Source organism: Penaeus vannamei, chromosome 28 (genome assembly GCF_042767895.1).
Source record: "Penaeus vannamei isolate JL-2024 chromosome 28, ASM4276789v1, whole genome shotgun sequence".
NCBI lineage: Eukaryota > Metazoa > Arthropoda > Malacostraca > Decapoda > Penaeidae > Penaeus > Penaeus vannamei.
The window spans coordinates 4,725,952-4,753,451 of NC_091576.1; the positions used below are offsets into that span (position 1 = coordinate 4,725,952).

Consider the following 27,500-nt stretch of genomic DNA (forward strand, 5'->3'; position numbering starts at 1 on the left):
TGCAGCACATCAGAGAAATAAACATTTCTGGAAGGCATGGGCTGGTCACCAAGCTCTGCTGTTAGAAAACAACAGCAAGAACTTTGATTTACAACCCAGCTGAGAATATTTCATCCTGTGTTTAATGTCTCTGTTTATGGGGCTTCAGAATTTTGGCCTTTAGGTCACAAATGAGTAACTTTTTACATGTTAATCCATCACAAATACACTACTTGATAATAAGAAAAGTCTTAACTGTAAAGTTTTACATTACTATTAGAGATGATCTTTGTAAAATACACAAAGAATCATTGTTGTTATCTTAATTAAGGTGGTACTACAGGGAAATTATGGAACAAGCATTAGAATGAGCAGCCCTGTATGGTAATAAAACACTTAAATGGGGGAATCCATGAAGACACAACTATATGCTTCCAGTTTCTGCTTTCCCAAATTTGAGATTTTTTAGTCCTTACAACACACATCTGGCATTTCATAATTCTTTAGATATAATGAATCATTCTGATATCATATGGTGCTTCACATCTGTTCCTGAATTTCCACTTTGAAATAAATACCGCATGTCTGTTGAAGGAAGCTGCCGAGGAAGATATTACAAGAACAGCTGCATATGTCCATTTTAATGTTACTTAGCACACATTCTCAGTGCTGTTACTAGAGGAGTAAGCACAAACACAGTCTTGATTGAATGACCTTCAAGTTGTGCATCATTAAACATTTCAGAACGACACATTCCACCAACGATCCATATAAAAGGGTTCAAAGGAAGTTGTGTATTCAGTGCCTGCCCCTTTACCCAAAATCCTCCTAGGGCTGCTCTTCCCTAAAACTTAAGATGTCCACAAAATTGAGATAAATCTTGTGGAATTTGATCAATTTGAGAAAGAGGGAGAAAAGAAAGGAATGGGGGGAAAAAAGGAAAAAAAGAAAACTTGAGAGAAAAAAGAACAAGGAGAAGAGGAGACATGAAAGTGTGAGCGAGCCAGAGAGAGAGAGAATACCGACCAAGGCGACTTTCCTCACCATTGACTAAGGGACAGTGTGTTAGCAACGTCTTCCTTGCTCCAGCTGGACTACCTGTGGAGTGGCCAGTGTGTTGGTATCGTGTGCTGCCTTCTTAACCTAATACCAGATCCTCACATGGTGAATTATGTACAAACCTTATTTCATTGCTTTTCTAATACCTATGAACATGGAATTGACAAGAGAAGGCAAGGTAATTTCAGAATGACTAACATAAATGTGTCACTTAACAGCCTCACATAAACTGTGAACGTAAGTGTGTGTGTGTGTGTGTGCTTGTATGTGTGCCTGCTTGTGTGTGTGTGTGCTTGTGTACCTGTGTGTGTGTGTGTGCCTGTGTACCTGTGTGTGTGTGTGTGCCTGTGTACCTGTGTGTGTGTGTGTGCCTGTGTGTGTGTGCTTGTGTGTGTGTGTACCTGTGTGTGTGCGTGCTTGTATGTGTGCCTGCGTGTGTGTGTGTGTGCTTGTGTGTGTACCTGTGTGTGTGCTTGTGTGTGTGTACCTGTGTGTGTGCTTGTGTGTGTGTACCTGTGTGTGTGTGTACCTGTGTGTGTGTGTGCGTGCGTGTGTGTGTGTGTGTGTGTGTGCGTGCGTGCGTGCGTGTGTGCGTGCGTGTGTGTGTATGATTGTGTGTGTGTGTGTGTGTGATTGTGTGTGAGTGTATGAGTGTGTGATTGTGTGTGTGTGATTGTGTGTGTGTGTGATTGTGTGTGTGATTGTGTGTGCGTGTGTGAGTGTGTGGGTGGGTGTGTCTGTGTGATTGTGTGTGTCTGTGTGATTGCATGTGTGTATGTGATTGTGTTGGATTGTGTGTGTGTAGGATTGTGTTGGATTGTGTGTGTGTGTGTGATTGTGTTGGATTGTGTGTGTGTGTGTGAATGTGTTTGATTGTGTTTGTGTGTGTGATTGTGTTTGTGCGTGTGTGATTGTGTTTGTGCGTGTGTGATTGTGTTTGTGTTTGTGCGTGTGTGTGTGTGTGATTGTGTTTGTGCGTGTGTGTGTGTGTGATTGTGTGTGTGATTGTGTGTGTGATTGTGTGTGTGTGTGTGTGTGTGTGTGTGTGTGTGTGTGTGTGTGTGTGTGTGTGTGTGTGTTGTGTGTGTGTGTGTGTGTGTGTGTGTGTGTGTGTGTGTGTGTGTGGTGTGTTTGTATGTGGTGTGCATGCGAGATAGAAAAGAGAGTAAGATAGAAGAGGAAGAGAGAGAGAGAGAAAGAAAAGAGAGGGAGGGAGAGAGAGAGAGAGAGAAAGAGAGAGTTAGATAGAAGAGGAAGAGAGAGAGAGAGAGAGAGAAAAAGAGAGAGAGAAAGAGAAAAGAGAGGGGAGAGAGAAAAGAGAGGGGAGAAAGAAAAGAGAGGGGAAAGAAAAAAGAGAGGGGAGAGGAGAGGAGGGGAGGGGAAAGTGAGGATGAGGGTGTCATTGTGCATACAAGTGTGCATGTCTGTGCTTATGAGTGGATGTGCATGTGTATGATTTAACAGAAAAACAGTTGGATGACTAGACTTTTGTAGCACAGTTTAGAGATCTTAGAAAACCCGGCAATAATGATGTCGATAACTTGGGTAAAATCACATGGCAGCCACAGACATTACTCCCCGCATTGCGCTGATCATTTAGCAATGGGTCTTTTACTTCTTCACAATTTCTGAATCTCGAAATAAATTTCCGCAAAATTATCTCCAACTGAAAAGTCAGTTGTTTTCATTAACCACAGCCTACAACAGATTCCAAGAAAAGGTTGCCAATTGTTTGGTTATTGTAATATACCTTTGGTTGAATCAACATTGATTTTTCTGCATCACAACTTAAATTCTGGGAGAATGTGATGCAGCTGTCAAGCATACTGTACCATACAAAAAAATTAAACTATATTGACATTTATGACCAGAGCTGTAAAATATGGGGATAAAAACAAACAATATCAAACCTAAACCCTGCTGTCTGATACAATCAAAAAGAAGGAAAAATACAATTATGAATAAACACCATAATGGCTTCCTGAACAACCTCAAGTCTAACACAAAAACTATTGGGACTGGTTTGCTTGCGCACACACTGCTTGCTTGCATCAGTCAGTCACAGACATGTAAGCCATGTTTGTTTGTTTGTTTGCTTTGATGCATCACTGGCTTCTGCCAATTCACAACAGCTGATTGACTGAACCCTAAAGCTTAGCCGATCAGCACGATTAGGCAGGTGCAGAAGTTTGGTACTCTCTAAAATAAACATGGTAATTCAAGATGTTTATCACATTGTGGTAGTTATACTACTGTTATTATAACAATAATAGTGATGGTAATAATAATATTTCAAAGAAATGTGTAAATACAAATTATAGTAATATACAATAATAACAAAGAACAAAGACATGCACTCACAACCACTTGTAATTTTTTTTTCATTTTATTATCATTATTTTTACCATTTCTTACATCTTAATATGGTCAATATTCATAAACTACTGAACTCACATTCAAAAGTAATGCGAGGACACAATATAAAAGTAGGAAGTATACCAGCTCTTGTCGACGGCCAGAGCCACACAAGCGCACATTAACGGACCTGACCCTGTTTGGTCTCCACAAAACTCTTAGGCAGTTGGGGGAGGGGGGAGGCCGGGCACTTTTTCGGAGCTGTGAGCATACACATGCCTCACTGACCCCTTGTGGGACACCTTGCCCACACCAGGGAACTGAGGAGTTGTGCGCACAACATGTGTTATAGGTGAACTCCCCACATGACTGAGGGAAAGGCTGAAAAGGGCCAGACACACAGCTGGAGGACAACCAGCCAGATGCATGGTGATGTGTCCTGTCCATGCAAACCTGGGAGTAAATCTACTTCTGACTGGGTGTTTCAGGGTTCCAGAGGGAGAGAATGAGGCAGAGAAACATTAGTTGTGGAGAGAGAAAGTGCTGGCTGGCAATGGACAAAGGTGGAGTGTTTTTTCTAAGAGAAGAAGAGACACAGAGTGAGTGGCTAAATGCAGCTCGTAGAAAGTAGAATTTCACAGGTGCAACAGATTTCAAGTTTTCAAAGTAACAAAAAATATATATATAATCTAACCTCCTGCAAATCAATATTGAGAGAGAGAGAAGAGAAAAGGAAAGAGAAAGAGAGAGAAAAAAAGAGAAAGAGAGAGAATTAAAAGTTCAAACAGAAAAGGTAAAGGTGGTGGCATAAGGAGAGGACATGAGAAGAGTCCCAGTTGTGCATCTGCCTTTGTTTGCCTGATGCCCTCCTGAAACAAGGACGACAAAACAATCAGTGATAGATATTTATACGGTGAATCAAACATAAGTGAGAAAAATTGCATCGATCACAATCAGAAATGTATAAAGGAAAGAGAAGTCAAAAGATGGGGAAAGGGAGGAGAAAGTGAGAGAGCAAAACAGAGTAGAGAGAGCAAAAGTACAAGCAGTCCATGATACAGACCAGCCACAAATGCAAGATTCTGGGCAATAATGCCTTCAGATTTCCCTGACTCTTCTCTGGGCACTGGTGCTGCCGAGCCCAGCAAACCCTGCTAAGCCCTGCCAAGCCTTAGGCAAGTATCCTCATTGACAATGAGGGCTTGACTAGTATGCGATGCTGTCCCTTTGCAGTGTCTTCAACTTGTTAGTCTTTACCACTGGGAGAGCTGTGACCCTCAATGCCAAGTATCAAGATCTATTCTCTATTTCTCTCTGAGGATTAGTTTTCAATATCACATATGAGAGCTTATTAATAACAATGGATTTCCATACAAATTGTTTTTTCTACATTAATGGGATGATGAAGTAAATTACAAGATGGTTTTGTGAGAATGTGGAGCTCTTTTGTTCTGTGAAGTGACCACACTTATCCTGATAACTGAAGGGTTTGATGAAAACTATTTCCAAACAATATGTATGTTAGATGCCACTGGTATCAAGCTTTGGTGAAAACACAATGACTTTTAAGGAATTAGCCAAAGGAGCATTCTAGGCCAGATCCTACTATGCTCCCCTTGCTAGAGTAGGCCTCTTTCTTTCCAGGGATGGGGGCATCCAGGCCACAGTCTGAACTCGGGTACTGGACCACGGCTGGCAGAAGCAGTACCTACCACCTCCATCTCACCTGGGCTCATCTTAGTTGCCACCAGGAGGCACTTTGAACCCTAGTAACTCTGCGTGCAAGAGCTACCATTCACTTTTTTCAGCCAATTGGAGGAAAATACACATAGTCTTGGCCAGTTCTGACATATTGCAGATACAGACAAAGTCGTGAAAAGCAGAATCAGTTAAGTGGAGCTGCAAAATTCCTCCACAGGGGATGATGCTGATGTCATGCAATGGGCCAATTTACCAAAGAGAAATCAAGGAAGGTCACTGTGGCCTCCCAGCCAAAAGCCAGCCAGTTTCACTCCTGCCCCTGACAAGATGAAAATGAATCTGTTTCTTAATTTCCACTGCCATGTTGCAAATGAATAATGCTGCACAGGGCACTCATCATCTGTCTCCACTTCAAACCTTATCCATATGCATGAATAACTGAGTATTGGAAACAACAAAAAATGTACATCAATATTCATAAAGATACAATAATAGTAATCATAGATATGATTATTAGAGTAACCAATGTTGACAAGCCAACAAACAAAATCAAAATATAGGAAAGCAGCCAATAATTTTATCAATACCAATCATGACAATACTAATGAGAGCAACAAATACATATCATTACATAACAGTAAAAAAACATATATCAATACAAATTTCAAAATGGTACAGGCAATAATAATGACACCAGTAATCAAATCACAAAGAGTCCAGCCCAGCTCCCACCACGTGACCGTCAGCGACTGGGGAAACGGCAAGAGTGAGCGGTGAACTTGGCCTAACAGAACATGACTGATTGATTCCCTCGCTTCCCTTTGGCCTCCTTGTTGCCCGTATGAGCTGTGAACTGTGAGCTGTGAGCTGGCGTGGAGAGTGAGAGACAAGTGCAAATCCTGTTGTTAGTTGGAATGAGAACACGTTTTCCAATACTCTTAACACTATGCGTATGGGATCAGTTGTGGGGAAAATAAGGGCTTCCTAACCTACACTTTTATTTCCACATACAGTAATGATAATCATAATGATGATGATAACAATAATCACAATATTCTTAGCTATGAGGATGATGATGATGACAATGTTCCTGACTATGATGATGATGATGATGATGGTGATGATCATGATGGTGATGATATATCAGAGAAAATTATCCTAATATTAGTAATAATAATAATAGAAATGGTAACAATAATAGCAATTATACAAATAATAAAAATGTTAATGCTAATATCTTTATCAGCATTGACAAATTGATAATAATACTGATGATAATAAAAACATCAATAATAACAACAAGAATACAGTAAGATCAGATCAATAATGATAATAAGAACTCATAATAATAATAAACACTAATAATAATAATAATAATAATAATAACAATATTACTGATTATGATTCTTATGATATTGATAGTGATAATAATAATAGTGATGATTATAATGATAATGATAATCTATCAACCTATAATAATAATTAATAATAAGGACAATAGTAATAGTAATAATAACAATAATAATAGTTATAATAATAATAATAATAACAGTAATAATAATAATAATAATAGTAATAATAATAATAATAGTAATAATAAAAATTATAACAACAATAATAATAATAATATAAATAATGATAATAAAAATGATAATGATGATGATGATGATGATGATGATAATAATAATAACAATAATAATGAAAATGGACCACAAAAATAATCATAAGAGCTGATGGTAATGACAATGATAATGAAAATGATAATGATAGTAATCATAATAAAAGTAAGTACCAGTGGTGGTAGTAATAATAATAATAATAATAATAATAATAATAGTAATGATAATAATAATAATAATAATAATAATAATAGTAATAATAATAATAATAATAGCAATAATAATAATAATAACAGCAACAATTATAATGATCATGCTAATAAATAAGAACTATAAGAAATGAGATGAAGACTTTTGGAGGACCTTTGAAGCATCTTTCACTCTCCATTTCTTCACTTGGGCCACAATTATGCAAGACCACATGAGATCTGTCACCACGGAGCTTGAGCGATTTCCTTTGTTTTTGACTGTAATCTGCGGGGTTTCCTCCTGTTCCCTCATTCCCCTTGTCCCCTTGCCCTTTCCCCTCCCCCTTCCCCAGGAGCCTGCACAACTGGGCTCGCAGCTGCTGTCACATTAAGTACGCCTCAGGGGGTATTTCAGAATTGTGTCCCAGGGGTCGCAGGTCATCTGCCTGTCCCTCCTCACTGTGCTGCGTTCCCGATGCGACGGGCAGGGCTGGCTGGCAGGGCCAACTGCAACACCATGACGGGCCGTGCACAAACCAACATGAACTACAGCTAATAATAATAATGATGATGATGATGACAGTAATAATAATAATCATAATCATAACAATAATAATAATAATAATAATAATAATTATAATAATAATAATCATAATAATAATAATCATAATGATAATTATTATTACTATTATATTAAGACAGGCCGTGCACAAACCAACATGAACTACAGCTTTGGACAAGACAAGTTTACATGTCCTTGTAACTGCATTTGAATGTTCATCTTCACAAGTTAGCTTCCTGCAAAATGCATAAAAAGGCTCCACACTGCTTTGAGAAATATGAAATGGGAAACAAAGGTTATTTTGTTACCTGAACATCTTCATTGAGTAATATATGAAATCTAACAACATGGTAATGTTCCTCACAAGATGGCAACAAAAATTCTTCTAATGCTAATTCATGTTTATTTTTCTTTAACAAGTTATTAACAGGTGATACTGAATACACTCATGTGGAATCAACCTTACCAGATAAGGCATATATGCATTAAAAGACAAATTACGGGTTTGTTACATTCACAAGGGAAAATATGTATAAAAATCTTGTCCATTGCTAGTCAATGCTAATTTGTATATCTGACCAATTCTAATTTGGCCCTTAAAACACATGGGCCAAAATAGGCGCTGGTAAATCCCATATTTCCCCGAGTATGAAACTAGAAAATGACCATAACAGCAGTGATCACTTGTATAACATACGGTAATAATTACACTGGTTATATTACTAGAAATGTTGGCACGTCGGTGACCGTTGACTGACAGCTGATTCTGTCGACAGGAACATCCTGTGACAGGAGCATCAGCCTCTCATATCATATCCATCTTTTGGTCGAAATGGATGTTCTGCTCTGCACAGAAGTCCCGTGTTAGAGGGATGCAATTAAGGTACTCGCATACCTTGCACTCGTATATGGGCGTGACATAGAAGAGTATTATTAGTGCTGTGAGCATCACCACCACGGCCACCAGACACACCCAGATGAGCAGCACCTTCCGCCGCTTGTCGTACGGACCGAATGACACAAACGGCAGCAGTGCGTAAGAGAGCAGGAACCCGAAGATGAAGCCAAATATGTGAGCATAATTATCTACCCACGGTAAGAGCCCCACCAAGAAGAGCGTCAATGTCATGACCACCAGTTTGCCTAAAACCCTCCAAGGATTTCTCATCATCTGCCATGAGTTGATGAATTCCACAAACACACATGCCAGCAGCCCAAACTGGGAGCCTGAAGGACCCACTTCTGCCCGGTAGGGGACAAAGATGGCTGACGCTAGGTTGCCCGCGATGCCTGACACCACGTAGATGACCCCAATGCGCACCGGTCCTGCCAGCTTCTCCATGTCTCTCATCAGGTAGTATTGTAACACTACTGTGATAAGCAGGTGGAGAACTCTGTAAAAATAATAGTCATTAATGATCTATCATCTCACAGGTCTAAGAGCTGCTTCCACTTAGTGTAGCTCTCAAGAGAAAAAATTAATCTTGCTTAAAAACTTAAAGGTATGCATATGCTAAATTACAAAAAAAATCTACACTATACTTGTACAGAAAAAAGGATTTGGTCTTACATCCATGTTTTTCACCCATGATACCTGAGGAGGCCTTACCCTGCATGAATAAATAAAGATGTCCACAATCTATAAAACTGGTCTGGAACATCTGGGTTGTGGAACGGTATCATACCGCACACGTTGTTCAAGCAGGAGACCTGACAACCAGAAAAAAAACTCAGTTAATTTCCATGACCATTTGCAAGGCCTTTGGTTAACTCAGACACTCAGGTTATGCTACTGAATGCTGGAATGTTTTAAACTTTGTATTCTATAAAATGTTCCTTTTACAGGGATAAAAGTTTAGAACTACACTTATTCTTGAAGAAAGATAATGTAGCAGAATCTGCAACAGCTGCATGAGAAATCTTATAAAAGAAAACTATAGCTTTCAGAGGCTCATTGCAACTTGGTGAATATTTCAGAGCACCATACAGAATGAAGAGAGTTTATGCTAACTGCCCATTCTTCGTGTTTAGCTTCTGCACGGGCATCAGGGGTAAAGTGATAATCCTCTTTATGTTCCAACCATGGAAGGAGTAGGAGGAGGAGTAGGAGTAGGAGTAGGAGTAGGAGTAGGAGGAGGAGGAGGAGGATGGAGGAGGAGGAGAAGAAGAAGAAGAAGAAGAAGAAGAAGAAGAAGAAGAAGAAGAAGAAGAAGAAGAAGAAGAAGAAGAAGAAGAAGAAGAAGAAGAAGAAGAAGAAGAAGAGGAAGAGGAAGAGGAAGAGGAAGAAGAAGAAGAAGAAGAAGAAGAGGAAGAGGAAGAGGAAGAGAAGAAGAAGAGGAAGAAGAAGAAGAAGAAAATGAAGAAGAAGAAGAAGAAGAAGAAGAAGAAGAAGAAGAAGAAGAAGAAGAAGAAGAAGAAGAAGAAGAAGAGGAAGAGGAAGAAGAGGAGAAAGAGGAAGAGGTGGAGGAGGAGGAGGGGAAGTAATGGGATGAGGACAAAGAGAAGGAGAGGTCTCAGGATGAGGGCAGGGGTGCAGTAACAGCATTACATATCTCTCTTTTTTTTATACAACCACATTTTTTTCCTATTATGTGATAATATCAAGCCTTATTAGAATACATTCAGTAATCAAAATATTCTATGAATCAGTTTCACCTACCAGACATAGGTGTACTCACACACACACACACACACACACACACACACACACACACACACACACACACACACACACACACACACACACACACACACACACACACACACACACACAATCAATCAATCAAATTACCTTACAGATATCCCAGTTCAAAATTTATACTAGACTTTACTAAAGCTTAATCAATTTTCCTCAAACTTCATGAATCATATGTCAATTACACACTTTATTACCGACTCAAATCCCACGAGCTGACTTAGCAGCAACTTTTCCCTATTCTTTACTCTTAAAAAAAAGGTATTTTACCCTACACTAAGACCTTATTCCTATATCGGCATTCTTTTGATATCTACCTGAGAGCAAAGCGTAGCCTCTTCATGGAAGTAGCCGCGCACAAAATTACAGTACTCGCGTGTGGTCATGCGGCACTCCCCATGGATGCCAATGCAGCAAGGGTGGCCAATGACCTCACATGCCATGTGTTCCGCCGGATGGATCTTCTTGACGCCTGCAATTCTTTTCCGGCAGATGGGCCAGCGCGTTATGTCATCCGGCCATTCGTGCGGGGGAACTGACGCTGGCTCCTTGCAGTAGCTGTGAACAAGAGACTCTTGCGTAACTTTTGCATTTAGCAGTGGCAGCCTGGAAGGAATATTAGCAAATACCCAGTCATGCAGCCAGACACTCACAGGGAGCCTTCACTCTTACAGCGAGGAAAGGGAAGGATTAATCATTAAGTCATGAATACACATTACTGTTCAAAGCCTGATTAATGATATCACTGCGCACGGCAATAATCACAGAAGTGAGGTCAGGGAACGAGTTACATTACCAAGAGTCACCCTTGTCTTTTTGTGATGCTCCTTATCACAGCCATTATGGGACTAAATATTGTGTCATATGAGATATGCAGAACATCCAGCATATTAACAATAAATGGACTGAAAAAAGGGCATAGTTTCATGTGAATAAAAACGAAGTGAGATGTCATAGACAAAAAGTACAAATCTTGTCATAAATCAAAAGTGAAAAGGAAAGCTTTCTCATATTTTTAGACTTACGGATCTAAATATAAGCTCCTCTACCTTCATGTAGTACACATTTGGCACCTTAAGGAAAGTTGAATCATGTAGTTTATGTGAAAATGTTTCTAAATTGTGTGCAGACACTGAGTATACAATTATTACATCTGACCAACTTCAAAGCTATGAAGGAGAAGTGTATCAAACTTACTTGGGATCCTGGCCACAAACAGAGCCTGAGAGGCGACCATCCGGCCCCTTGGCTAACTCACTCCACTTCTTCCACACAGACAAGCGATTCTGCGAATAAGTGGCGGGTAAGAGGAAATTGAAGATCGTGAATGAAATGTCACACAACTGATGTACTGATATATATATATACATTGCGTTTTTCACAAATTGATTCACTCTAAACTGAAAGCCAAAGTGGTAGGGTGGGAAGAGGAATGATCAGTTCTAATCTTTTACAATCCACGAGAGACATCTACCCTATCATCTGTCTCAAGAATATGAAGTTACTGCGAACAAGGATGGGGAGGCACAGTAGGTTCTGTGCAACATGCATTACCTGTAAAAATTTTACCATGTAGGATTTATTAATATGTTGTAACAACAACAACAACAACAACAACAATAATAATAATAATAATAATAATGATAATAATAATAAAGAAATAATAAAAATAAAAATTTGACACTAAATCTCATTTTACATATTGTAGCTACACATTGCAAAGACTGTTATTACCATTAACATGTCATGAAGACTTCATGCACTTTTAATCCAGATTCTGACAGTCTCATTACCATACATACATGACACACCAGAAGTGTGCACAAAGATATCCAAGATATGTTGCCATTCTTACTCTATGGGGATCGTCATCTCATGCTTTACCATTAACATTAACTGTAGTCGAGGATTAAGATACTATGAGGGGCAAAATGACTACTATCCTTTTCTAGTACTCTCAACATTATGCCATTTCTGGAAGGTACATGCCTTCCAAACTGAGTACCAGTGGCATACAATGTGCTGCACAAATCACTGGATGCAAATGATGTCTCTGCTAAGTCATGTTCATTGACATCATAATGTAATAAAATAAAGTTATAACAGAAGTCATGCTCAGCCTTTAAATCCAATAGCAATGCAGTACAACCAACATAATTGCATGGCACTATCGTTTCCGAGTCAAAGATTTATCCATAAATCTTGAGTATCACCTGCTTCATTGTAAAAACTATGCATAACAAAAGCAGAGGTAAAACATGGCTACACAGTTACAGACTATAATATCAAGCAATACAAAATAATCTTTTGAAAAAAGGTAATAATCAAAATAACATATCTAACAAAAATCACTTTTTCATACATAACAAACTGGTAATTAATATTCTCTCTAATAATGCTACCTACAACATTTTGAATCAATTTACTTTTAAAACTGTTTCTGATATTACATCTCCCTAGTTCTGCTTATGGTCTTGTTGTTTTTCCCTAATAAAAGCCTATTCTTTCTTACAAAGAACTGGAAAGTACAACCCACTAGAAAGATGGCTTACAGGAAACACATATGAATTTCCTGAAGAGCTGGTAACCTTCTTGTAATTACAGTGGCATGAATGGATGCCTTAGTATCAATTAGGCACTACAATTATCTAGTTATTCTAAAACTAAACTGCCTTCAGTGGATGTGCCGTATTCATATCAAACTCAAGATTAACGTCTAACTGACACCCTTGATCTATATTGAGTCAAACCCTTCTTGCAGGCTATTCCTGTGAAATTCTACCCGACAAAGAGCTGCCTATGCACTGAAGAGGTTCGTGAGACACTTCTCCGGGTGAGAAAATACTCTGAAGGGATACCATACCCAATTCCAATACATATCTTTTAAACCCAACAAAGACCAACTGGTTCTTACCCGTCTGTCTTATGCATAACAACAGCAGTGGCCTTAAAAACTACCCAATATCATATTCAAGCTCTTTTATTAGGACAGTGACTGTACCTTATACCTCATACTTCATGGTTTTCTTGTCATTAATACCTGATGCATAAAAGATTAAAAATAAAAATAAAAATTACACTTGGTGCCACATGTGTAGAAGCATTTAGGCTGATCGTATGAAGAGCCAGGAACTATCATGCACTCTAGTGTCTGAGGTGAGTCTGAACAACATTGAAATCTGGCTCCCACGTCGGGGCAAATTGTGCTCTACCGCAGGTCAAGAGATTGTTATTCTCAGTATAAGCAACACACATGCACTTCTACAACATCTATTATATATCAGAGAGGGGTCTTACCGATTCCGTATCTCCTTGACCAAGAGGCTTTAAGAGAAGAAGAGTTAGTTCAAGGACCACTTCATAAAAACCTAAACCTAAACAAACAGCAAATCACTACAATGATGCGGAATGGAGTGGAGGGAAATATTTCTATCTAATATCTTCTATATATATATAATATATAATATATATATATATATATATATATATATATATATATATATATATATATATATATATATATATATATATATATATATATATATATATATATATATATATATATATATATATATATATATATATATATATATATATATATATATATATATAAATGTGTATGCATATGAATATATATATACATATGTATATACATACCTATATAAATGTATACATACATATATACATGTACATTTACATATATACATATACACATATACATATACACTCACACTCACACACACACACAATATATATATATATATATAATATATATATAAATATAAATACATATATAAATATATACATATACATATATACACATATACAAATACATATATAAATATATAAATATACACACAGACAGATGGACACACACACACACACACACACACACACACACACACACACACACACACACACACACACACACACACACACACACACATTCTATATACATATATATATATATATATACATATATCTATATATATACATATATGTATATATATGTATATGTATATATATATATATATACATATATATACATATATATATATATATTATATATATACATATATATACATATATATACATATATATATATATTATATATATATACATATATATATATATATATATATATAATGAATAAATAATATATATATATATGTATATATATATACATATATGTACTTATATATACATAAATATAAACATAAATATATATAAATATAAACATATACATATATATAAACATATATATACATATATATAAACACATATATACATATATATAAACACATATATACATATATATAAACACATATATACATATATATATACATATATATATACATACATATACATATATACATATATACATATATATATATATATATATATATATATATATATATATATATATATATATATATATATATATATATATATATATATATATACACACATATGTATACATATGTAAATGTATATGTATTTATGTACGTGTGTGTGTATATATATATATATATATATATATATATATATATATATATATATATATATATATATATATATATAATACACATTAGAGATACAATGCATTATGTTTGAACATATTCTAATCACTAAGCAAGGTCCCTTTCCGTTTTATTACACAGTAGTGCTTAGTGTTGTAAATTACATTGCTGCTCTTCAGGCAGGACCAAACACTTACCATAAGAAGTAAGAAACTGCGACATAAAATCCAATGTCTGAATCAAGATGTAAACGTGTTGCATGTGTCTTGAGTGAGTGGAAAAGGGTAGAGGAAAAGGGAAAGGGAGAAAAAGAGGGGATGAGAAAAGGGGAAGAAAGAGAAAAAGAGAGAGGAAAAAAGGGAAAAAGGGAAAGAGAGAGAGTGAGAGAAAGAGAGTGAGAGAGAGAGAGAGAGAGAGAGAGAGAGAGAGAGAGAGAGAGAGAGAGAGAGAGAGAGAGAGAGAGAGAGAGAGAGAGAGAGAGAGAGAGAGAGAGAGAGAGAGAGAGAGAGAGAGAGAGAGAGAAGGTGGGGGAAGGGGGTAATTTAAGGAGAGAGTGTATTTATATCAATATTACACTGGACCTTCCTGGATTCAAGTAACTCTCTGCATCGATAAAATTTATCAGATTAATCTAAAATAACAAATGGGTAAAGGAACGGTATCTTTGTTATATACGCCATGAACTACACAAAATTGGCTAAAACATGGCGGAGCAAGACCCATCAAAATGAGCTCTTCAAAAGCTCCATCTCTTATGTGATCGTCTGTGAAGTATTAATTGTGATCTGCAATTCATCACATTTACCAAATGGAGCACCTAGCTAGCAAGACAGCACTGAAAACCGCAAATTAGACAAACATGCAGCTCTTACCCCAACCTCCCTGACCAAAATTCCCTTCCTTCAAAGACACTCACCGAACATTCTCTCCGCGATGACTGTACGCATCCTGATTGGTCATTCCGTATGCAACACCCCGTTTCTCTCTCTGCCCGCCGCTGTTCTTCTATGTGTCTGAATATCTTTTCATCCTTTCTCATGCAAGGGGCGAACTTCGCTCCCAAGTGTATCAAGTCCGCCTGGGGATAGAGAAATTCATTTATATATTTCTTCATATACATTACATACATTTATATGTACATATATATATATATATATATATATATATATATATATATATATATATATATATATATATATATATATATATATATATATATATATATATATATAGCTATATCTGATATCTCACAGTGCACTCACATTGGCAGAAAGTGATGACATCATTAGCTCCAACCCTTTATCTAACCCAGTCAGCCTGAGCGATATTCTCTGGTAAGTGTTTTTTCGGTGCATTTTCTTTTAAATTTATTCAGTAATGACAACAGTCAAAAAGTAAACAAAAACAAAACTATGAGAAAAGAATGTAAGGAAAAAAATTACAATGAATGAAGGCACAGAGGTAGGGGGGTTAGCTCGAAAGTTGCCAACTAGGGTTTTCATCAAGATGGATTGGAATTACTTATTTCAAACTAGAACATCGCCTTAGCAGAGAATAAGGGACTGGAATAATAACAAATAATATCAATAATAAGAAATGAATATTACATCTGCTCTTTTTAATATTACCAATAAAGAGTATGATAAAAAGAATTACCCACCTAATAGACTTTACTGAACAAGAAGTAATTATTAAGCAACTGTCACTATCAGTTTTACCAAGTATTAGTTGTAAACTGCACTCATGCAGTCATTCAATAAATAAGTTATGATGGATTAAAGTCTTACCGGTCTTGGGCCAATCCAGAAATTAGACTGCTCCCAATAACCAACTGTCTGGATTGATAAACTCGCCATCAGGACCTGCATAAAGTATATGATAGAAATTAAAATCACTCTGAAAAGGCATTAATCATATCATCCTAAAGTGAAGGAAACAGTCATTATTTCTTTAAAAATCCTTAAAAATAATCAAACACATGAGCTGTTGTACAAGAACTACAGGCCAGTGACTGCCAGGTACCCAGCACCCACCTGCCCTGACTGCTGCTGCCGTGAGAAGCCACGTGGTGCCAAGCCATAGCATGTGATGGAGAGGAGGAGGATGAAAGTCTGGACTGTTGTGACCCACCAAGTAAAGTATGGCCGGTAGTCACTCATCTCGTCCAACTGCTTTTTGATCTGGTGATGTATGATAATTATATATGAAGTACATGAGGTTTCCAAACAGAATTTGCATCAGTACAAAAGATTTCCATATAATGATAAACATTACAACATCCTTAACTTGAAGACAGTAATCATGAAGTTTCACTGAACAGCAAAAGACATGTTATAAATAATAGATTTGCGAAGAGCCTAATTAGGGGAACTAATGAAAGAACACAAGAGAACATAATGCAACTTACATCTTTTTCTTTCCTGACACTTTCCTTGAAAGTCCTCCTGAATATCTGGCCAGCAATGCCTCTTCCATACTCTCTCCTGTCTGAGTTATCAAAACAGCTGTCTAAAATTCGATTCCATATGCGAGAGCGACCAATATGAGCACTCGATCGTCCGCTAGCATCGACTGAGTCAGAGACTTGAACAGGAGGCCGCTGCCACTCTTGAACACTCGGGTGGTACCTTGCCCCTCCCACCTGAAGTACAAGCAGAAACAATGTACTGTGTGAAGTCTTGGAAGAAGATTGTACACAGCAGTCTTATCAGTATCACATCAAATCACATAAGGCTATAGACCAGCAGAGAGACCGTACATGCATCTGCCATTTGTTTTGTCTTTAAGATATTTTCATTATGAAGCAAAATAAGGAAGTTTGTTAGTGATAATAAGCTAAATGAAATATTCCAAACTATATATAGATATTTTTCTCCCATTAAAAATCTAAAAAGCTTCATTCCATGTTTCAATATCAAACTGAAATCATTTTAATTAGGATTGCAAGATTCATCAATTTGGCTTACATTATATATATACACATCCCCAAAACAACTGAGGTCTGTGACAGCACCTTTCATTTCCATTAATTTTGAAATACAATTGTTCTACGAGTGATTCCTCAAGGGAGAGAAAGGGACCACGTTGCTGAGAGTCTTGTGAAGATAATGAAAGACTTACTTCTTTACTACTGTCATAGCTTGTGGCTCCAGTAACTGCTTCTGCACTCCCTGCTACTTTGCTGTCAAAAAACACCTATGGAGGGTAGATGGGAAAAGAGTACTGATAACCACAAAGTATTAACAACGATAACAGCAGTTGTCTTCATTCAATCAATGAGGACCAAACAATTCTGCACAGAAGATATTTACACTTGGTAAAGTCTTAAGAACTGCAATCAGCCATAGATGCATCAAATTAGCTTTATTTGTTTGTTTTTCTATTAGCGATTGTATAATATTAGTAAGAGAAGTCAAAGAGTTGAGTGCCTCCAAAGAAGCAGGAGAAGAGCCTTGATGTGCTTGTGATTAGCAGATTGGTCTTCCAAGCAAATTTAGAGGGATGAAAGATGTCTTAGAGGGAGGTCAGAAAAGAAGAGAGGGTAGGAGGAAAAAAAGAAGGAAGAGAAGGGGAGAGAGGAAGAGCAGAAGAGGAAGAGGGAGGGGGAGGGGGAGGGTAGAGGAGAGAGGGGAGAGGGGAGAGCAGAAGAGGAAGAGGGAGGAGGGGAGGGGAGGAGGGGAGAGGGGAGAGGGGAGAGGAGAGAGGAGAGAGAGAGAGGGAGGGGGAGAGAGAGAGAGAGAGAGAGAGAGAGAAGAGGAGAGAGAGAGAGAGAGAGAGAGAGAGAGAGAGAGAGAGAGAGAGAGAGAGAGAGAGAGAGAGAGAGAGAGAGAGAGAGAGAGAGAGAGAGAGAGAGAGAGAGAGAGAGAGAGAGAGAGAGAGAGAAAGAGAGAGAGAGAGAGAGAGAGAGAGAGAGAGAGAGAGAGAGAGAGAGAGAGAGAGAGAGAGAGAGAGAGAGAGGCAGATGGATAAACAGATAGATAGATAGAGAAATAATTAATTACCTCATCTGATAGTGACTCCATCGTATAGTGATCCACAGGGGGAGTGGGTCGCAAGGTGGGTGCTGTGGTGGTGGTAGTGGTTGCAGTTGTGGTTGGGGATACATCCGGCTCGTCGAACACATCGTCTGGAACCGACATGGATGATGGAGCATAACTGCGACTCTTGGACCTTCCACCCGCTGTCCCCGAGATCTGACTCTTCGCTCTTCGTTTCGCTAGTGTCTGTGGAAATAGAGGTATGCAAGAGAAACGGATGGAAAAGGAAAAAAATCTAACTAATAATGGGTAAGAAGGAAAAGTGATAAATGAAACAAACAAAAGACATTTCTACATTCTCAACTTTCATCAACTGATCTGATGTCAAAAGTAAATCAATTTAATCAAAGAGTTACAGAGGTAAGCCTGGCTGGTACTTATAATGCCATTATGACTTCATGATAAGTCTTACCTTACCCTGAATCCTAACTAGAAATAATCTATAGGCAAATAGAATAATAATTAGTTACATTGACAAACAACTAATCCACATGACATGAATAAGAGTATATGACTGTACAGAAATATATTGGCTATATGTAAAATCATTTCAATACAACATTTTATGTAAGAAAACAAGCATTACTGTAGGAATATTAACCATACACTGTATTCTAGATTATACCAAGAACAACATAATATATTCATTGATTGTATAATATTAATGAACAGAAGGAATATGGATTACATAAACAAAATTGATGATCAGCTACCATCTCGACTGTTATGCTTCAGTTACAAGTCCTTAACCCACTGACCACCGATGGAATGACATACATGCCATGTCCTCTGTAATTTTAGCCTGTCAAATGTGTTTATACCAATAGTGTTGCATCACCAAGGAGTCAAGTATTAGGCTTACCTATTTTGCTTTTTCACCCTTTTCCTCAATTTTTGGAGTGATCGTTTTTTATGATTTCATAATCTTTATTATTAGTAGTATCCCAACAATATAATAATAAGTCATAATAGCAATAACAATAAAAACGGTATTGATATTAACAGATTTATATAAAAAAAATGTCCTGCAAGTTTAAGGAACAAAGCTATCATGCATGATCACTTGGGCCTACTGATCGACTCCTTGGCGGCTGAGCACTTGTGGAGCTATCTGTGTGCAACAAAATTCACTAAAAACTGTATTGGCCAGTACATGCATAAGGGTTTATGATGAAGACTTACGGAATTTGGATGAATGTCCATCATTTACTATGCTTAGGACAACGTAAAGAGTTTGGACCTTTTGTAAGTACCAGCCTAAAAGCCTCATAATCAGCTCCTTCGATCCAGATGATGTGACCATTACTTCATGAAAAAATTTAGCTCGAGGGGCTATGACATGAACGTGCTGTCATGGGAAAACCTAACTGTGGGTCAGGTGCGTTTCGGCTGTAGGCCAAGGTGGCAGAAAAGACTTGCTATGGGTGCACAAACCTTTTGGAGGATGATTAGACACATTTGGTGCTTAGAAAAGGGCTTTTGCATTATTCTCATTGATAAAAAAGTGTGGAATGTAGTTTCCATGAGCAATGACTGGAAGACTGATGGCTCCTTGGAGGATGCCATTTCCATGCTCAGCCTCTTATTCCTGGCTGTTGTGACTGGCAGCGCAGGTTGTATTACAGGAAAGTGAATATTACAGAAAAAAACAAAAAAACATAAATAACAAAATGTCACTTTTTTCACTGAGTTATGAATCACCTTGCAGGATGATATGGTATCTGTGCAGGGAAAACTGTCTATTACCATCTGGATAAAGCAAATCAAGTGACAAAAATGGACAATAGAAAATGCCCCCCCCCCCAAAAAAAGGTTTATACATAAACAGAGAAAATAACATTGTCACATAACGACATCGCACACGTGTTTGTGTATGCCAGGCCTGCATACTGCACACCTGCCAGAGCAGCCACTCACATAAACCTAATGCACATATTTTGGTCTAAGTGATTGCCATAAAGCAACCAGATTCAAGGGGTTCAGTTGACTGTGTGTATAAAATAAGACATAACATTCTCAGGGGACTGAGCCATTGTAAGACCATTTGTTATCCCCTCTCTGTTAAGTTAACCTGTTGGATCTAGGTGCCATACGGTCACATGCAGATCAAAATCTGGGCATTAGACTTACTTGGGCGCATGGTTTGTAGGCTGAGCCTACACTAACACTCATGTGTGCCATCGACTCACTGCCTTCCCTTTGCAATTTTATTATGTCTTTTTCTGAATAAGCATTCCCCCTCCCCCCCATTTTCTAAGGCCTATATTTGTCACTTGTAATGCTGTATCAAGATGATAACAGATTGTGTCCCTGGATAAGACTAATTTATCTCTCTAGGCAGTCTACAACTCTGCAGTATCAATATCAATAATTATTATGTTATTTGTGTCTTTTTTAACATTCATATTCAACAACAGGTAGAAATAGAATCCTGAGCATGGAAATGGTGTCCTCCCTGGAGCCAGAACTCTTCCAACCATGCCTTATGGATGGTAAATTCCAACCTCATTTATTGATGAAAATAATGTAATAGTCCCTTCTTAAACACCCACAAAGTCTACTCTTCCTCCAGAGCTTTGTGCAGTCTCTCCCATCATCTTGGCCTTCACACCAATTTTTTTATGACACACCCATACATAAACAAACACACTTTTTATAAAAACCTACCTTTTGCATTAAAAAAATAATTAATAAAGATGGTAAATTTATGTACATCATCTACTCAGTACAGATGAGTGTACATACAGGCATGATCTAAAGATAATGGTACTAAACATGGCCAGCATCTTCGGTTATATACATTGGCCATCTGTTACTCACAGCTGCAACGAAGGAGAGGCCGTCCCAGGTCATCTTGGCGACGGAGTCCTTCCCGCGATGGGGAGGCTGGGGCCAGGTCGCTCCATCTACGGAGTCTGATAAGCCACTGGCTGCTCCCTCCTGAAGCTGAGATAAGCCAGAGAGAAATGGTTATCAGAAGGAGGCACTATGAGACACACTTCACCATTATGTCGGCATCCATTCATAAAGCAGAAGGAATGCACACACGAATCTCCCTATATATTTGTACACCCATATGTATCACACAAACACACCTGTGTGGATACGACCAGACAGCCAACTTATCATGGAAGATCCTAATAACTCTTAGTCACAGAAGGATGACATATCTTATATGTAATGGCCTACCTATATATACATGTAAATCCAAACTATCTAGCTGTAAAACTAGTATTAGTATTACCTCCAAAAATGGAATCTTTGATTTATACATCTTGTAAATTGTAAAAGTGTATAATTTTTCAACTATAAGAATGTACATCAAATTTAATTATAGCTTCAATGCAAAACCAGCCTGCGTAACTCTGAGTACCCTTTGAATTGTGAATCGGCTGATCTTTGCATCCTGAAAATACTTTTTTGGTAAATCAAATTTTTGCATTATAATTACTCTACTCTACCTATCTTCACCTCCTCCCATTTTCTCCTTCCTTTCCCTTCCTGCCTCCGCTTATGCCTTCCTTCCTTCCCCTCTCATTCCGTCTTTACCTCTTACCTCTCCTTTGCCTCCATTCTCATGCTTCTCTACCTCTCCCTCCCTTCTTCACCTCTTCTTTCTTACATCTCCCATCTTCCTCAACCTCCTATCTCCAATCTTCCTCAACCTTGTATCTCCCATCTTCCATCTTCATCTCCCTCCTTCTCCCCTTTCCTTCGTCTCACTCCCCCCTATCCAACCCCCACACCTAACTCCCATTTCCTCTTTCTCTCTCACCTCTGGTAAGGCGTGGAAGTCACTGGTGAAAGACAGTGTGTGGTGGGTAGTGTTGCTGTGGTCCTTGAGCTGGCCATACTTGCGACTAGCCAGGCGCTTGCGCTTTTCCTGCCATCGCAGTCGCTGGCCCTCCTCACAGGCCTCGTCCAGTCCAAAGAATTCTCGCGTCTCCTTCTTCACATATCTGCAGGTGAGGCATTAGGTTAGAGTTTGAGGCAGGGCAGTGGAAGAAAGGCTAAGAAGGTTTGCTTGTGTGTCTCAGGAAAAGAGGGGAGAGAGAGGTATATGAGAAAGAGAGAGAGAGAGGAAGAGGAGAGAGAGAAAGAGGAGAGAGAGGAAGAGGAGAGAGAGGGAGAGGGAGAGGGAGAGGGAGGGAGGGAGAGAGAGAGAGAGAGAGAGAGAGAGAGAGAGAGAGAGAGAGAGAGAGAGAGAGAGAAAGAGAGAGAGAGAGAGAGAGAGAGAGAGAAAGGGAGAGGAAGAGAGAGGGAGAGGGAGAGGGAGAGAGAGAGGAAGAAAGAGGGAGAGGGAGAGGGAGAGGGAGAGGGAGAGGGAGAGGGAGAGGGAGAGGGAGAGGGAGAGGGAGAGAGAGGGAGAGGGAGAGGGAGAGAAAGAGAGAGAGAGAGAGAGAGAGAGAGAGAGAGAGAGAGAGAGAGAGAGAGAGAGAGAGAGAGAGAGAGAGAGAGAGAGAGAGAGAGTGAGAGAGAGAGTGAGAAAGAGAGTGAGAAAGAGAATGAGAGAGAGAATGAGAGAGAGTGAGAGACAGAGAGAGACAGTGAGAGACAGTGAGAGACAGTGAGAGACAGAGAGACAGAGAGCGAGAGAGAGACAGAGAAAGACAGTGAGAGAGAGAGACAGTGAGAGAGAGAGATAGTGAGAGACAGTGAGAGACAGAGAGAGACAGTGAGAGACAGAGAGAGACAGACATGGACACAGAGAGAGACAGACAGACAGAGAGAGCAGACAGAAAGAGAGAAAAACAGAAAGAGAGAGAGAGAGACGGAAAGAGGGAGAGTGGAAGAGGGAGGGGGAGAGAGAGAGAGAGAGAGAGAGAGAGAGAGAGAGAGAGAGAGAGAGAGAGAGAGAGAGAGAGAGAGAGAGAGAGAGAGAGAGAGAGAGAGAGAGAGAGAGAGAGATGGGGGGGGTATCAGGGAAAGGACTGGATGTAATTTATAAACACTACTACTATATATGAAAAAAATATCCTACACTCTTAGAGGTAGTTTTGGACTGATATGAAATAGCAGTGGAAAATCTATCAAATTTCAAAATTCATAATCTAACATACAAAAAAATCTTCATTTGATATTAAAATGCACAAAGTTACAACCAAGAGTTAACAAAATATTTCTGCACTTAGGCATGCTAATCTACCATTTCATATTCGTTCTGTAATTTACTCATTCACTAAAAACGCAACCAAGTTGTTTACATCTCAAACCGGGAAGCGGAAAAATCAATTCTCAAGCAAGAAAATGTTAGAAAAGAGGAGGGGGGTGGCAGATGCAACAGAAATAAAAGTTCAGCCAAACATTTCAAAAACTGCAAGCAAGAATCTATAAACCAATTCCATTTGGCCCTTCCCCTTAAAAAATCAAGCCTCACAAAGCAAAAGATGGTTAAAGATTTTCCTGATGAGAGAACAGACAATAGATTATCATAGAGTATCTAAATGTAGTCCAGGTATTGAATAACAAGTGAACTTTGGAAGCTGTATATCTAAATACTCATTAATAATTCTGATGGGGAACAACTATAGTATTGACAGTCTCTTTAAAACATTTGCTAAAAAGCTGCTTCCTTGAGGATATATTAACTACATATAATAGGCAGTTTCATTTGTTAGTTAGGATAAAGCACTTCTGGTGATGAATGATTTTCAGGAAAATTATCTGATGACACTGGACAACAATGAAACACTTCCAGCTAGAGAAGAATATAGGGGAGGAAGGGGTAACCTGGATTCCCATACGCACAAAACTTACTTTTTTGACTCTTCTGCTGCCCTGAAGGAGATGAAGTCATTAGAACAAAGCATAGAGCATCTCCATGCAATGACAGCTCCTGTGCACCTGACTACTAAGGAATATTTTTGTTTCTGACTTATCAGTGTACCTGCAGTTCTTCCCCCCATAGTTTGTTCCTCTGTCTATGACACTATGCAATGTACACAATTTATAAAGCATATGCACATATGCACTGTTGGGAAGCTGCTGCAGTGTAATGCAACCACATAAGGTGGGCATAAGGTAATGGCTTAGTGCACACAAACAGCAGTGTAATATGTACATGCAGTGGATAGTTTGTGCATACAATGAAAAATTTGTATCTTGTAAATGCATGTTAGACTATTACTACTCTACAAGTGACAAGTCTTGCATTTCCATGGCTGTGAAAGTGACCTTTGATGCCAAGTAATCTAATGTCACTGCAGGAGGAGTAGCTTTAATAGTAATAATCCCAGACAGGTATAACAGGCCTTCAATCTACTATGTCAAACGAAACCAAAAATATTTTCAACTTGTAGAAGCTAAGGAAAAGAAAAAAATGGTAACTTCATTTCAACAAGATGCTCTATTCATACAAAACACTATAATGCATTAGATCTATTTAAGAAAAATAGTTTGAGATGACAGATGAAAAAGATTTTCTAAGCAAAGTAGACTACTGTACAGAAGTTTGAGGGGTACGACACTGTGCTGAAACTCCATGAATCATGTGCAAATCATTATTATTCTGAGGATCTTGGCCAATGCCGAAAGGACACATACTGGATTTATCCTCATAAAGTTATTATAACCAGCAATGCCAAACAACTGCAGCATGTAATGGTGCTGACAAAGATTAACATCTATATGCATATTCAGTAATGTCCCGGCACAGTGTAGTACGTACTTTACTTTATGGTGCTCAAGAATAGGAAAGTGCAAAGTAGATTCCTGAACATAAAGTGACAAAGAAGAGGCAAGAAGAAAGAAGAAAGAAGATGATGAAGAAGAAAAAGTGTAAGTATAAGGAAAAAATTAGCGATAACTTACGCTTTGACTTGTTCCTTGCGTGACATGCTTCTGGCGAGGGTGTGCTGCTTGTTGGTGCCAAGGGCTGAGGAGGAGGTGGCGGTGGTGGCTGCAGGTACGCTTTGAGTGTGGGTTGCTTGAGAGGGTGGGTGCTGATGGGCCTGAGGGTGGGCCTGTGGGTGGGGGGCCTGAGGGTGCCCGTGCTGCTGCTGCTGCTGCCCAACGCCAGCTGAAGCCAGGCCTGGGCCTAGTGTCGACGATGGAGCACTCACAGTGCGCTGTCCCTCTGGCCTCCCAGACGGGACTATCCGCCTGCCAAAAATAAATACATTATTAAATAGGGCATATAAAAAGCATTTCAAGACATAGAGAGAGAGAGGGAGAGAGAGAGAGAGAGAGAGAGAGAGAGAGAGAGAGAGAGAGAGAGAGAGAGAGAGAGAGAGAGAGAGAGAGAGAGAGAGAGAGAGAGAGAAAGAAGTAGAGAGTGAGAGAAAGAGAGAAAGAGAGAGAGAGAGTGGAGAGCGAGAGCGAGAGAAAGAGAGAGAGAGAGAGAGAGAGAGAGAGAGAGAGAGAGAGAGAGAGAGAGAGAGAGAGAGAGAGAGAGAGAGAGAGAGAGAGAGAGAGAGAGAGAGAGAGAGACTGATGCTCTACCTGATACAAATATTGCAATGTTATAGCATATCATCTGAAATCAAATGAAGTGGAAGTTTTCTAGGATCAACATTTCCTTTAGCCTTCAACTGTAAACCGGACAGAATCTGTCAGTTTTGCATGAAATGATATTAAGCACTTTTAATGATGCTCGTAGACTGATTCTGACAGAGAACAAAGGATTGCTATCTTAAAACAGAAGACTTGCAACCTTAACAAGCAAACTGGTAAAAGGTTCTAAACACGAAACTCAAATCATATTTTGGGAGATGCAACCACATACACACTGGGATAGCAAATCACGTTATCCGAGGTGAGAGAGAAAGGAAAGAATTAAATACTTCATCAAAGAAAAATATGTCCTATGATTATTGAAACTGTTCTGCAGAGTTCCAGAAACACCAATATAGATTTATAGTTGTCTGAAGTAAAGATTGCTGTGGAAGAGTGACTGTAATGCGCTACTTCAATGGTCGAATATGGATTGAATATTGAAGATCTATAAGAAGCTTCGGCACCAAGGAAGAAGGGTGCAAAGTACCACATTTGTAAACGAAGGAAGGAAAGTGCGTAAGGAAAGAAAAGAGTGCAGAGTACCAGAGTCAGTTTTGTGAATGTATGATTCACATTTTTGTTCCGTGGCATACTGGTTTATCAGTTAGAATGTTACAAAATTTCTACAATCGAGTAACCAAAGATGGCAACTGTGGATGTGACAGTTTACTAAAGTTGCCAATAAAAGATCAATTCAAACAAAATCCTGCCTGGCATGCCTTTGCACAATGACTGAGGATTACTACAATGAGCACTAATATCATTCTGTTACAGTTACTGACTGAACTGTCATGCCCAGGCATCACTGTAAGTCATTCACTGTAATTACTTAATTTCATAAATTTACTTAATTTCTTTCTTATCAATACCCAATTCTCTTTCTCCAATTTACAAAAGCAGTAGCTATTTTACACCTTCTTGCAGTTGGATTTGAAGGTGTGGCCTTCGTGTAGTCTTCCACTATTACTTCAGGTCCTGCATGCAACAGTCTTATAACCTCTATATATCCTTTTTTTCTCATCCTCTATATGTTTGCCTTACAGCTGGACGACTATAGAAACCAGTGCAACTGACTGGAAGCCCTTGTTCCCACCCCACATCCTTGGTCTACAGTCAACAGAGACAAATGCATTTGCTAGGTATCTTTATTACAGAAACTTTTCCCCTAACTACTTCTGACTATTCCATTAACAAGTTTGGGAAAGATTTGGACCTGCAGCATAAGACATTTTTTATCAGGTTCAACAGAGGGGTTTTAAGGCCATGGTGGAAACGAAATTCAACAATAACT

At 38.6% G+C, this 27,500-nt stretch overlaps 1 protein-coding gene across 2 annotated transcripts in view; it reads right to left on the minus strand.

Annotated features, from left to right (window-relative positions):
* Positions 1–7,852: 7,852 nt before the first annotated feature.
* Positions 7,853–27,500, minus strand: part of rho-5 (rhomboid-5) — a 29,125-nt gene continuing 9,477 nt past the window's right edge. The window contains exons 2-15 of one of the 2 annotated variants that reach the window (XM_027363020.2): positions 25,526–25,816; positions 24,473–24,493; positions 22,491–22,674; positions 21,536–21,661; positions 18,680–18,901; positions 17,799–17,873; positions 17,086–17,319; positions 16,712–16,858; positions 16,466–16,540; positions 15,595–15,756; positions 11,356–11,444; positions 10,476–10,716; positions 9,073–9,173; positions 7,853–8,857 (exon numbers count right to left, since the gene is read on the minus strand). In XM_027363020.2, coding sequence (XP_027218821.1) covers positions 8,269–8,857; positions 9,073–9,173; positions 10,476–10,716; positions 11,356–11,444; positions 15,595–15,756; positions 16,466–16,540; positions 16,712–16,858; positions 17,086–17,319; positions 17,799–17,873; positions 18,680–18,901; positions 21,536–21,661; positions 22,491–22,674; positions 24,473–24,493; positions 25,526–25,816 — 2,557 coding nt within the window. In that variant the 3' untranslated portion in view covers positions 7,853–8,268. The remainder of the gene's footprint in view (positions 8,858–9,072; positions 9,174–10,475; positions 10,717–11,355; positions 11,445–15,594; positions 15,757–16,465; positions 16,541–16,711; positions 16,859–17,085; positions 17,320–17,798; positions 17,874–18,679; positions 18,902–21,535; positions 21,662–22,490; positions 22,675–24,472; positions 24,494–25,525; positions 25,817–27,500) is intronic. The other variant, XM_027363028.2, reaches the window with a different exon arrangement.